At 39.2% G+C, this 14,866-nt stretch overlaps 1 protein-coding gene across 3 annotated transcripts in view; it reads left to right on the forward strand.

Annotated features, from left to right (window-relative positions):
- The window catches only part of LOC136886409 (uncharacterized), a 314,687-nt gene that overhangs the window by 132,142 nt on the left and 167,679 nt on the right, over window positions 1-14,866 (forward strand). For all 3 annotated transcript variants that reach the window (XM_067159198.2, XM_067159185.2, XM_067159191.2), the window contains exons 9-10: window positions 8,123-8,215; window positions 8,399-8,485. In XM_067159198.2, the coding sequence (XP_067015299.2) occupies window positions 8,123-8,215; window positions 8,399-8,485 (180 nt within the window). The remainder of the gene's footprint in view (window positions 1-8,122; window positions 8,216-8,398; window positions 8,486-14,866) is intronic.

A 14,866-nucleotide genomic window follows, 5' to 3' on the forward strand; every position in this document is an offset into this window, starting at 1 on the left:
GGTATACGACGTTGTTCATAGTGATTCATCCGTCGAATGAGGATGTTAAGGAGGTTATATTTCTTTCACTTCATAACAACTTGCAACTAAGTATTTACACTAACGTGAGATAAATGCTTGCCAGTTACTATTCTAACACTGTCTTGTAAAAAAGAAACTAACCAGGCGTACTTATTAAATAGCAACAATAAATTGAATTAATAATAAAATTAATGATCCTACACCACATACTGCGGCATTAATTACGAATATAAACTTTACTTTCGCCGTAACGCGCATCCTCGTAAATAGAAAAAAAAAACAAGATTATACCATGTGGTAGGAATTATTTAATAAGATACATAACCTGAATCTTAACTTTTGCGTCCAGGTTACATTTTTAGTCTTTTTATTTTCTACAACAATTTCTGAGTTTCGTTGTATAGTTAATTTTAACATTTCTTTGCATCTGTAGATTTCAGTCCTAATTCGGTGTTTGACCTGAACTTTCACATTAGAGCTTAATAAGAGTCTGATATTGGACTCTAGTAATACAGTTTCAAAAGGAATAGTGCTAAACAAATGAAAACACCAGGGAACATGTATGCCACAATGCTAAATTTCACTATATTTTCAGTAACCTTATTACCAACGCAATAAAAATGTTACTACATCTTCCGCATAATAATACCCTCATTAAAATCCGTTGGTAGTACGCAAGAAAATATTTAACTTCTGGTTTGCAAAACTGCAGCCTACATATCTGGCTGTTTATCTGACAGTCATAGTACAGGCCCTAAATGCACAGGTTCTTGCATTCTATAAATAATGGTGCAATTGTATATATAAATTAAGTTGATTAGTTCTATGTCTTCGTAAATTCTTGTGGAAGACATTAAGTCACATTCATTTAAAATACGTGCAAGAGCTGTGTCCTACATAAAAACCAAATCAAACCCCATGGCGCAACAGCCCCGAAGGGCCATGGCCTACCCAGCAACCACTGCTCAGCCAGAAGGTTTGCAGATTACGAGGTGTCAGGTGGTCAGCACGTCAGATCCTCACGGCTGTTATTTTTGGCTTTCTAGACCGGGGCCGCCATCTCACTGGCAGATAGCTTCTCAATTGTTATCACATAGGCTGAGTGGACCTGAAACCAGCCCTCAGATGCAGGCAAAAATCCCTGACCTGGCCGGGAATTGAACCCGGGGCCTCCAGGTAAGAGGCAGGCACGCTACCCCTACATCGCTGGGCCGGCTGTGTCCTATATGGCAAGGAAAAATAAGTTAGATTCTACTTACAATTTACTTTTCAATATTAAAAAAATATTAGACTATTAGAAAAAAATATTAGACTATTAGAAAAAAATATTAGAAAAGAACGAAAGTTACAAGGGTTTCAGTCTGTTTCAGTTGCTTCGTGTCTTTTTACTGCATTCAAAACTTCAAGCAAGGGTGTACTTTGCAATGTTAATTTTTCCACCACGCTTAAATTCCTCAAATGCGGCAGAAGAGTCGTTAAGAATCGGTGATCAGGATCACTGAAATCCTGTCTCTTCTAATAATGTGTCCATCTTTTTTTCCTCGAGCTCCAGGATCTTCTCATCGAATGGATTGAATTTTCGTTTCCGGGCTTTTGGTATTGGTGTTGTGGTATCCGAGGACACATTTGTCTGTTGTGATCTCTCCTCACCATCACTGCCAATAGTATGTTCACTTTCCCCCACATGAGGGGCGCTTGATGGCGATGGCATCTCTTGTAGGTAGAGGTTTCCCTCAGTTCTACCGGGAAGAATGACATCCTTTACAAATATTATGGCGTCAAAAAACGGCCAATATGATTTTATGGTTTTTTGCTTCGGAACCGCTGTATGTCTTTGGAAGCTTCTGGAGTGCCTTCCGAAACTTGTCTCTCAAGTTCTTCCACTTGTTTTTCACCACGTCTCGTGAAGTAGAACACAGTAATAAATATTCAATAATTACTGTATTTGGTAATTAATATAATCTTATATTAGCCCCAATGGCTAAAGTTTCTAACACTGTTCATAGGTTTTTAGCGACAGGAGTATCATTTCGGTCACTGGCATTTTCCTTCGAGGTAGGAAAAACTGTGGTCAGTGTAATAGTGAAAGAAACCTATGAGGTCATCTGGAGTAAACTGATTGAAGAATTCATGCCACGAGCAACTGAAGAAAAACTAAACAAAGTGGCCACTGACCTACTATGAATGCTATGGGGCTTCCCAAATTGCTTCGGTACAATCGACAGAAAGCACTCTCAGATAAAGTGCCCTCCTAATTCCGGCTCCATTTATTTCAATTATCTCAAATATTTTCTCCATAGTACTACAATGTGTTGCTGACACAGACAAAATATTTTTAACTATTGATGTGAGGTTGAGAGGAAAACAGAGGGATGGAAGCATTTTCAATTTATTGGAAACCAATAATTTTAATGTGCCTAGTTTTAAAGGACTACTGAACTCAGATATAAAAGTGCCACCAGTACTTCTTATCTCATGAGGCTATATCTGGGGAGGGAAAGGTTTAATAAACACTTATCTAGTGCTCGAAAATGTATGGAATGTGCATTCGGAATATTATATGCTAAATGGATACAAATATTGACACAAACGTGGAAAAGGCCATCACTTTCATCAAATGTGCTTGTGTCCTCCATAACCTAATAAGGAAAAAGGATAGTGACAATGATCTATACTATCATGAAGGGACTCTACAATTTCCATAAAAGTAAACTGTGCAAACTTGTGGGAACTTAGATCGCAGGAACAGCAGTTGCAGTGAATATGCGAGGCAAATAAGAGAGTATTTCACTGATTATTTCAATGACTTGTAAACTGTTTGTTGGTATCACCACATCATCATCACAAACAGAATTAAAACTGCAGGCTTAGAAATAATCTACATTAATTTATTAATTACTGTAATTAAATAGATGGGCATATCGTAACTAACAGTAAAGGGAAACGGATAGAAATAAGTACTGCTAAAACAATTTACACCAAAGGTTTCTTCCGCGTTGTAGCCTGAGCAAATCTGTCGATAACCTCACAGAACATTGTTTTCAGTGTTAGTAGTACATTAACACTAGAACATTCATTTTTCTGTCCCCAAGGACTTCTTTTTTTAAATTTTTAGTGTTAGTGTTAAAATGTAAATGTCATATCTCATTTAAGTACTTTTATAAAAAATCGGATGTAATGCCAAAAACAAGTTTTTATCACAGTAATATATTACAAAAGACAGTAATATTAATTAAACATGTTTCATAACTGTGTTCGAGTTTTAGTTGAATTTACCTGGCATATTTAACATCATTCCAATCTCTTCCCAGACTTTCCTTGTCATTGATAGGTTTTTTAAGTTCTTCTCTCTGTCACTCCATAGGAAAGTGTGGGTTTGAACTTCATAAATTAACACTTCCTTCTCTGTTCTTATTAACTCATGAAAATTCATTGCGAGTGGCACAGCTGAAGTCTCAAAACAGGAGTGAGCGGCTGGCGGCAGGTAGCGTTGTCCTTGAGCCACCTTCCCCTCCAAACTGATGCGCCTCTAGCACTATGGCCAGCTGCATTTGCTAACACGTTTGAGTTTCATCTACGCCGCCACACAAAGCAATGCTCCGCTCGCCGCCTGCACTGTGGCCGAAGCGTTAGGTTTACCAATAATCCTTATTTGGATCTGACACCTTAAAACTCGTATGTGATGTGGTTTGCCATAATGGAATATATATACGACTTTTTGTAGTTACTACGGTAAGCTTTTAACATGCAAAGATCGATCAGTGGGGATTGGTATGCATGGATGTTGATAGGGTGCATGTAGGTCTGTTTTACTGTCTGTTAAAAATACAAGGCATCACTGGTATATGTCTTTGAGTGTCTGCGCCTTCGCGGAGGGCATACCACACCAGAAAACATTATGCATGGAAGTTGCTCAGGAAATGGCCAGGAGTGAACGTGTTGACACTCCTGAAGCCTATAGTAACTGGATGGGGAGGGTACACAGAAACTATAGTTGGTATGCGCGGATGTTGTTGAAGTGGAAGGAGTACCTTTGGATGTAGGGCTGTTTTGCCGTCTGTAATATTTAAATAAAAACAAAGCATCACTGGTGTATGTGTTTCACGGAGGGCATGGAGGGAACATGTTAACATGCTACGGCTATGGAGCCAAGCTCTGTATTCAGGAGACAAATGAGTTTGAACTCCACCGTTGGCTGGCCTGAGAATGGTTTTCTGTGGTTTCCCCATTTATGCTTCCAGGAAAATGCTGGGACAGTTCCTATTCACAAGCCTGAGCCAGTTCCTTCCACCTCCTTTATCCATGGGGCAGATATACATGGAAATTTGGTCATGTATTACATTGTCACCCACGAATTTTGCCACACGTAACAATTTCGTCACCCACCGATTTGGTCACACGTTACATTTTTGTCACAGTGGTTTGTCACACATTGCATTTCATAACAATAGGTCCAGTTTCCACACATACAACTTTCACAACTTTAATAATTTATTCTTTACATTATGAGTGGATAATTGTGTTACATTGCTACTGGGATACTGGTACTATACACAACCCAGCATTTTAAATTTTTTCTTTGCGGCAAGAGGTGTGATAGGTGATCTCAACTAATTTTGTGTCATTGAACACGAATCCGTTGTCTGTTTTTATGTATTGCGTCACGTTTTCTCGCAATAGGTATTTCAAAATAAGATATAGACCTGAATATTACATATAAAAAGTACTGACTAAAGTTGATAATTTTGAAAATATTTATAAATTTTTATATTATTTGTATTTTTAAATAGTTGAATATTATCTTTAATTATTGTATACAATGAATAATTATTTAGTATAAAATTACAATGAAATATTTATTAACAGCTCCGAGGCAATGACACAATTTAGTGTGATTTACAAGTGAAAAATGTAACTTTTATTCAGTATCTTTATGAATTCATAAATGTGAAGAAGAAAAAAAAAAAACATTGCTGGATGCCCCCTTGGAATGAACTCTTGGCTGCCCAGCGTCCGACAGCATCATGTTGGTCTTCTCTTTTCAAACACCAACAGTAGTCAGCCATCATTGGTACATCCCATCTCCCCTGGTATCTTCTTTCTGCCTCCTTGGATGTCCTGCTGGAACCTCTCTTCCATCTCTTCACTAACAGCGCCAAGATTTCCTGGAAAGTAATCGAGATGAGGATGAAAGAAGTGCAGTTTCAGATTCATTCTACACTCCCAACTCTTTCATGTGATCAAACATCGTTTTCACTATTGTTTCGTACTGTTCATCCTTTACATTTCCTAGGAACATTGTCATGATGTCTCTCATTAAAATCCACACAGCAAGTTCCACAGCATTCTTCGTCTGTTCAAGGTTTTTCTCTTTCAGAAGCTTTCTAATTTGTGGTCCATTAAAAATGCCTTCCTTGACCTTTGCCTCTCATAAATGTGGAAAATTGCTTGCAATGTACTTTAAACAGAGACTACTGTTGTCCAAGGTCTTAACAAACTGCTACATGATTCCCAGTTTGATGTGTAGTGGTGGCAAAATAATTTTTCGTTGGCCAACTAAGGCAGCATTTGTAACAATTTTTTACACCAGGTGTCAAAACTTGTCTCTTGGGCCAGGAAGGAGTAGACCAGTGTTCATTCCTAGCTCTGCTGTCCCATTCACATAAATAACAAGGGAATTTAGTGAAGCCTGCTTGTTGAACTAATAGAATACTACACACCTACTAGTCACTATGAAATATGATTTTTTCTAAAACTGTTTACATTGTGATACAATTTTCTTTTAGTGAAACTGAATGTGCCACAGGAATCGAAGCTAGAATGTTTCCATTATGAATTAAGCTCCTTTTAGACAAATCCACAAACAATCTCCATTCTTCAGGATTGTAATCCCTCCCTAGCTGTTCTATCAATCCTGGAATGTCACAGCAGTAGATCAGATCATCTTCCTTCTTGAAATACTTCCTGAGCTCCTTATCTCTGTCTATACCAAGAAAAGATAGTTCCAGGCGCAAGAGGATTTTTCTTTCAATCGTGACCCTAGCAGTTCACTTTGTTCCTTCGTGAGACCAAGGTTTCGTATCAGATTACTCAACTCAGACTGTTTAAACAATTGTAGACTTATTGCACCTGCGGCTAGTGAAAAATCCTTATAAACTTGCTTGTCATCAGAATTTGAGGACCGGGTGAGTTGGTCATGCGGTTAAGGGGCGCGCGGCTGTGAGCTTGCATCTGGGAGGTAGTGGGTTCTAATCTCACTGTCGGCACCCCTGAAGATGGTTTCCGTGGTTTCCAGTTTTTTTTTGCTAATTGCTTTACGTTGCACTGACACAGATAGGTCTTATGGCGACGATGGGATAGGAAAGGCCTAGGAGTTGGAAGGAAGCGGCCGTGGCCTTAATTGAGGGGGAAAATGGGAAACCACGAAAAATCATTTTCAGGGCTGCCAACAGTGGGATTCGAACCCACTATCTCCTGGATGCAAGCTCGCAACCGCGTGCCCCTGACCACACGGCCAACTCACTCGGTGGTTTCCAGTTTTCACACCAGGCAAATGCTGGGGCTGTACGTTAATTAAGGCTATGGCTGCTTCCTTCCAACTCCTAGGCCTTTCCTATCCCATCATCGCCATAAGACCTATCTGTGTCGGTGCAATGTATAACCGCTACAAAAAAAACAACAACAAAAATTGAGGAATCCTCAGAGTCAGTCAAACTGATAGGAGGTGAAGGTATTGGAATTTCCGATCACAGAGGAACAGGTCTCATAACTGACTTTAAATTCAGGTATACAATACTGTCCTTGTTTCTCTTATTGAATCCTGCTGCTTTACACAGGCAAAAGTAAGTCACTGCTATGGTCCTGAGGCTCGTGCCAAACCATCCCTATCCCAAATGGAAGGGCTTACATTTCCCAATGCTCCACTGTCGTAAGTTTCCAAGGCACGTTTTACATATTATGTGGGGAGCCCACGACTTGTCCAGGTCTCCTAATTTTACCTTAAAATATGCAAAATATAAACACTTCACTGAGCTGTAATGACTCTGTCCCTTCATAGTATAACACCTACACACATAACAGTATGATTCTGGCTTATTCACGCATCTTCTTCTAATTCCTGACACACTTGCCATTTTCAAAACACAACACAATATAAAAAAAGGTCAGACTTTTCCACCACACTGTTGACGCAACTGTCACAAGACTTCACCGCATTGCCGCTACCATGAGCTGAATACAGATGAATTCAGTGGAGGGGACAGAGTCGGTTTGGATTGACAAATACATGAACAGTAACAAAGCAAACCGCTGTCACACTAACAGCCGATTCTCTGTCATCACAAAGCAACACTGAGCTCCAGTGACACATTTTCAGACAGTAAATGGCAATTAACATGAAAACTAGACAAGGGAAGCAATGACATTTCTGATATCAGGAGACCTTATTTAGTTAAAATCACTTATCAGAAGCATTGCTGCATAAATCATGCTGTGTTGTGTTATTGGCAATTTACTGTTAAAATTGTGGGTGAAGAATTCTGTTTCACTACCACTAAGCAAAAAAATTAATAAACACGAGATACCAGATTCAGAAGCATGGTATTATTTGGAGGCGTCTTCTTCCTCGCTTTGTCGTGTATGTATCTTCATTGATGATGTCCTGGTTGTGGAGCTGCTGCTGCTGCAGATCATCCAGGGTTAGCATTTAGAGTTTGGTGTTGGCAGCTACTTGTGTTTTCAACATCATTGGAGTTGTAAAGTAGTTGTTGCCTCAACTGTTTGGTGATGTGATCACAGAACAAAGTGCAGTGCCATGATCCCTGCCCAGACAAGTCACACCCTGCAATTCACTTAATAGCGATTTGACATACTAAGATTTGTTATATTTCTACGTGATATAAAGCCAACTTGCACAATAGATCTTTCATCCTCTATGATCACACATATTGCACAATTTACCTCTTTTATATATGACATACATACTATGGGTGTATGATTTTTTAATGTTCACATCCATGTTAAGCAGATTTTGTAATGCATGATTTGGAAACTTTGCTGCATGAGATGGAAAAGAACTGTTTTTTAATTTCTTGATTTCTAGGAGAAGAAAGATGTGGTATCATTACTTGAACTTCTGCAGAAACTTGAAGAGGTTGAAAAGAATCTGAAAGGAGATGGGCAGGCCTCTATTGTGGTGAGTTTGAATGCTTATATATAATATATAATATATAATATATTCTTGAATGTTCTCGCCCATTATATGGTCAAGAGACTATTATACACAATGAAACTAACTTCTATATTCTTTACAATGGTACAGTCTGTTCATAAATGGAAAAAATAAACTTTGTTACTTCACTATTATTTTCATTTTCAGGCTTCAGAACCTGGGCAAAGATCTGGTATTAATGGAGATCCTAAACTAAATGACTGCAAATATTTTTATTATTCCACATGTTATAAGGTAAGTGATAATTTTACTTTATTTCAGCAGTAAATAATGTTAGAGATGAAGTGTTTCAAATACTGTTCTACAGTGACTTTCTGAGCAGAAAGGGAAAGTTATATCTCCCCCCTTTATGGCCCAAAAAAGAGAATGAAAGGAAGCATTTAGAAATAAATTATATATCTTACAGTTTCATGGTTTTCAGTGTTAATCTCGAGTTTTTCAGCTCAAAATGAGACAAGCTATGTGAAAATATAATGAACAGCTTCACTTTGCGTCCTTGGAAGAAACGTATCATCATACTGCAATCAGGGCCGGTGGACCTCATACAGCTACAATGCATCTCGTGCACCGTGCCCTATCTCTTCCTCCGTCCTGCCAGTTGTTGCCTTTGCCGATCTGTCTCAGATCTTCACATAGTCCATCCCTCCACCCTTTCCCTGGCCCATCCACTGATCCTTTATCACAGCAAAATATCTGTATCATCTTCATGGGCCATCTGTATGTACATATTCGTGTGACATGCCTTGCCCATATTATACATTTACTTCTCATGAAGCTTATAATTTTTGGATCTTAATATGTTTGTCACCTTGCTTTTATAGTGTATCCCAGTCATTTCATCTGTCACTCCAAAGATGATCCACAGAACTCCTCTTCCCCCTCCTCCTTTCCTTCCACCATTCCTCTTCCATCATTTTGTCCCACTCCAGGTTTCTTCCAATCCATCTTGTTCTAGGTGTGTGTGTGTGTCTCTCTCTCTCTCTCTCTCTCTCTCTCTCTCTCTCTCTCTCTCTCTCTCTCTCTCTCTCTCTCTCTCTCTCTCTCATTCATTTAGTATTCGTTTCTCATCCATCCTCTTTGCATGTACAAACCATCTTAGTTTATGTTATCAATTCTCTCGTTTAGGTTTTCTATTCTGACTTCCTTTCTAACATCCTCATTTCTCACTCTACATACTTCTTAGGTATTTCATTTCTCTGGCTTCAATTCTGCTCTCCTCCCTACTTGTCATTATCCATATCTCCTAGCCGCATAAGTCAGTATGGATGCATAATACATTTTGTACATTCTCTTTACACTTCCTTGAAAATGAAATCGCGTATGGATTTTTAGTGCCGGGGGATCCCAGGACGGGTTCGGTTTCCAGGTGCATGTCTTTTTTATTTGACGTCCGTAAGCGACCTGCGCGTCGTGACGAGGATGAAATTATGATGAAGACAACACATACACCCAGCCCCCTTGCCAGGGAAATTAACCAATGATGGTTGAAATTCCCGACCCTGCTGGGAATCGAACCCGGGACCCCTGTGACCAAAGGCCAGCACGCTAACCAGTTAGCCATGGAGCCGGACTTTACACTTCCTTGGAACTTCCTTATTGTAGACAAGGTTTCTTATACTCTGGTAGAATCCTATGCCCTGTTGCACCCTCTTGCTAATCTCCTTGTCCAGCCTTGTATTCTGCATTAATTCACTCCCTAGGTAATTGGAAACTGTTCACAATCAAGGCTTTGACCAACAGTTTTCACATTGCCTTTTCCTTGTCTTTCTTCCCTTGATATAAAGATAAAAATTTCATTGTTCCGTATTGAAAAGTATCACAGTTAAAATTGAAATAATAAATAAAGAGGTTCAACCTTTTCAATACAAAAGAATAAGAAATGCAGTGATTACATTCTTATTTAATAATAAGTAGAAGTGGTACGGGTTTTTGACCCTAGTCCAGGTCATCATCAGCCGATTAAAACATGAAAAACAATGCATAGGAAAAAGAAGAAGAAAATAAAAGATAAAGTTCACTCCGGATCAGTAGAAGAGGTGATATAAAAATGACGGGGGTATACACTGTGAAATTCGGAAGAAGTAAAATGTAAGTCACTTAAAAGAAACAGTGCATAATTTTCTGAACGGCAGTATGGCACACGCAGTGTTAGGCAAAGTCTTATAATGTTGATGAAAAGCGGAGAACGGTTAAATGAGCTAGCTTGTATACACTGTCAGGCACAAAGTCATAACACAATCGAACACGTATGTAGATCCATAACCGTGCTGAAGCTGAAGATGAGTAGATCAATTGAAGTAACTTGCCAGCTCCCGGTGAATAGCGCGATCACAATTACTTATTTAATTATATTGAATTATATTATATGTGTCTATATATACTTACATTCCCGCAACCGAAGCAAATACTGGATCATTAAGTTATTCTTCATTTTACGTTGGCGTTTGAAACCACAGTGCCTGATATTGAATATATCGCGCTCCGGAGTGAACTTGATCTTTTCTTTTCTTTTTCTTTTTCCTATGCATTGTTTTTCATGTTTTAATCGGCTGATGATGACCTGGACTAGGGTCGAAACCGGTACCACTTCTACTTATTATTAAATAAGAATGTAATCACTGCATTTCTTATTCTTTTGTATTGAATAGGTTGAACCTCTTTATTTATTATTTCCTCTTGATATAACCATGATATTACTATTCTCTGTGCTGATTTTCATAGTATACTTTTCAATTTTCTCATTGACTTGTTGGCTGAATGGTCATTGTACTGGCCTTCGTTTCAGAGGGGCCCAGGTTATATTCCCGGCCGGGTCGGGGATTTAAACCTTCATTGGTTAATTCCAATGGCCCGGGGGCTGGGTGTTTGTGCTGTCCCCAACATCCCTGAAGCCTCACACCACGCTCATTACACTATCCTCCACCACATTAACACGCAATTACCTACACATGGCAGATGCCCCCCACCCTCATTGGAAGGTCTCCCTTACAAGGGCTGCACTTGGCTAGAAATAGCCACACAAAATTATTAATTTTCTCATTCAGTGCATCAAGTTGTTCTTGTACTTCTTTGCTGTTTGTTCCCCAGACAGTATCATCTGCAAACAGTAAGAACTTCATCTCCCTCTTCCCGTATTCTTCCTTTGTCTCCTTTCAATTTGGTCCATAACCATTACAAACAAAATAGGTGACATTAAACTATCCTCTCAAAAATGAGACTTTTAATCCTGTTTCCAGATACCCATAAAACATAAACAGCTGTCTTGACAGACTGAATGATTTGAGAACTTGACTGAGGCTGTATTAACAGAGGTTCCCAGCTTGGATTCTCACTTTTATCACTGTCTAACCTGATGCTTGCTCCCAAGTATTTGAACTTGGACTCCCTTGCAGCATTGAAATCCAGCTGATGGCATCTGGAGTAATATCCCTGTATCAGTGTCTCTCTGACTTAGCAGAAGGTACTCGGTCATTGCTTCATTTAACAAGAGCCCAGTCGTGCTTGAAGTCTCTATGGCCTTGTTCATCTGCATCCATTCCAGCCTCAATCTGGATAGCAGGACTAGTGGCTGGTTTCTGGAATGACAGTTATCTGTAGATGCGTAGTTATCAGTGACTTAACATGGTAAGGTAAGGGTGTATTCTGCCCGAAGGCAGGTCTGAACCTCCGCAGAGGTGTGCCTGAACCGGAGCTTACGTATGGTAGGGTGGCCAGTTCCTTTCCACTCCTCCATTCCCTTACCCACCATCAAACGTGCGGGGAAACCCATCCATATCTTGACCACGCCCATTGTTGCTGAACTTCGGAGATCTTACGGGATCCGGTGTTTCAACACGGCCACGGCCGTTGGCCTTAACATGGTGATACGTTTAAAATGAGTTTCCGAAGCAACAGTTATCGGCTTCTTCACAGTTATTTGTGCAATGACTGGTAACTGCAGCTAGTGCTGTAGTTACCTCTATGTTAGAGCTGATTCCAACAAATACCGGTATGAGGCGCCACTCATACAAGGTCTTATATTATTTTCGTAAACATTAGTAAGTGATAATGAACTGGATATGATATATTTAGTCATTCATTGTAGTTTTAACGTGCATGGGTGTGCTGGAGTCAACAATAGTTTGGTCAGTACGTTTACTTCCACGTTATCATTGACTTTATCTTCTTGTCTGTGTCAACACACTTCACACCCTGAGTCATGGTTAGCTCACTAAGTTCGATTGAATTTCTCAAGTGGACTTCACATCAGCACTTACGAGAGTATTTTTGTCAATGCATGTTGCATGGTCAGTGTAATTAAGACATCTCAAATTACTAGTCCATTGAAGTTACTATGAACTACAAATTCTCAGTTTGAGGAATACGTTAGGGAACTACTAATGAAAAATTTAGTGATATGGCTATTTTCTTTTGGCTGTTGGCGATCGCATTTGTAATGCTTTCATGTTGTTCAAATTGTGCCACGAAAATCCAGGGAAAAAATGGAGTTGGAATTCTTAAAGTGTTACCAAACCCTTCCAGGTCAAATTACATGTCAAAGAAGAGTGATAAATGAATGAGTTCCCGAGAGATACGAGCAGGAATAAGCAACATTTTGCATGTAAGACTCGGCCCCGAGATACGGAAGAAAAACTGAAGAAATGGCAATCTTGCCATACGTGTCTAACAGTATATGCATGCTTTGAGCAGGCGTTTTCGGTTTGTTTGCAATCTACTAAAAACATCTGCAACAGCTGCAGCGAGAACAAATTGATATCGCATCATCAGTGCTGGAATGATAGGTTCCAAAGTGTGCTGCACGTTTTCATTTATGTGATTATTTTCGTTTACACTTGTTGTGTTCTGGATCAGTGAAAAGTGATCTGTTTAGTGCCACGAAACAGATTTGATCATTTTACTGACGACAACGATCAAGATGTATTTAAGATGATGTCTACGTACTGTGAATAAGAAATGTAACCATTACTACAGCGGTTACACTAAACGAAACACTAAACACAGTAAAGGGAGGAAAGTAAGTGCAATTACACAGTCCCAAAAACCACTACACTCTCAGTGAAACATCGGCTGAAAGTACGCGGAGCTCCGCTGATAACAACATTTGTAAATATCAGTAGGGCTAGCTAGATGACAATAAACCAGGAAGGTGGGACGGAGCAGGGAACCAACCAAGGGCATGGATACGGCTTAGGTTGCAGTTTCAGAAATAATCAACCATGATCCTTAATTTTCAAAATTTTATTTACAAATGGACTTTACAAATAAATTCTGAACAAATTCCGCCATGCGGAAGGTACCGACACATAACGATAGAAAAATACAACCTGCATGATCCGCTGAGACACACCAACTATTAATATACGTTCTTTGACAATAGCTTCCTATAAATTCAAAGATTCAAACAAACTATACATCTAGTTACAAATCCAGTTGTACAATGCAATTTAGTAGGTAAGAAGAAAAGTAATACACTATTACAATTCACAGTGAAATTAAACGTACTTTTCAAAAACTCTGGCGTACATCAAGTGACACGGAACTACCAGAGGCAAAACCCCAAGGTAAATATACAAACTACAATTTACATATTTAGCGAAGCAAGGAACGGGGAATGCCTCGTAAACAAACAGGCAAGCCCAGCTAAAAAGCTAAGGCATCATAAATAATTAAGTGGTGAATCTAGGTGAGGTTAGGGCAGACTCCCGTATGAAAAAGCAAGCTAACATTACAGGAAATTTAAGCTGGAACGGAAATCAAGAGTGCTCACCCACAAGGTGGCCCATCCCGGTAGCGAGACAACGTCAAAACTTCGGACAACCAGATAGACTGCTGACAGACCACAATCCGACGAAGACAGACCACGAATGCTGCCTCGCTCTCTTTGTAACGGAAACCCTGGCCTTGGAGTAGCCAATCAGAACGCATGAGTCCACCTATCGCCACCCAGATTCACCAATCACAACTTTTACTTCAGTCGCGAACTTAAAATACTTTCTCGAATACGCACGATCTTGAATCTTCCCTTTCCAGAACAGTCAGAAAATACTTTCTAGAATACATAACCAACAAAAGGCAACACACCCTGTTCAAAAATTCATGTAACAACTTTCTGGATACTTCCAGTAAATATAGAACTGAAATCTACTATTTACAACCAACCTATGTACAAATATTTCTTACACTGTACAGGTTAGGTACCTGAATGGAATACAAATAAAATATTCTATCACCGCACTTCAGATCATACAGGAAGAACTACGGAAGGTTTGCAAACAAAGTCTTCAATAAACACACTCCACTTCCAATATATTCTACACCTGTGACAAGAAAGAAGGGGAAATATATCTTTGCATTATTAGATCGTACATATATTCATATTATGAGAGATTATTACATGTTAAATCAGATTGATTGAGATGACTGTTCATATTTGCCATCCATTTTTCACTGTAGAAAACTTCTGCTAGTAAAAGTAACTATATACTGTATTACCAAAATAACCCTAAAAACATTTGCATAAGAGACATCTACTGGATGACAAGAGATACTAAACATGAAGATAACTGTTCTGTATATTACCAGGACTTATAAATTTGGATTTAAGTTTCCGGAAAC

The sequence above is a fragment of the Anabrus simplex genome, chromosome 1 (assembly GCF_040414725.1).
Source record: "Anabrus simplex isolate iqAnaSimp1 chromosome 1, ASM4041472v1, whole genome shotgun sequence".
NCBI lineage: Eukaryota > Metazoa > Arthropoda > Insecta > Orthoptera > Tettigoniidae > Anabrus > Anabrus simplex.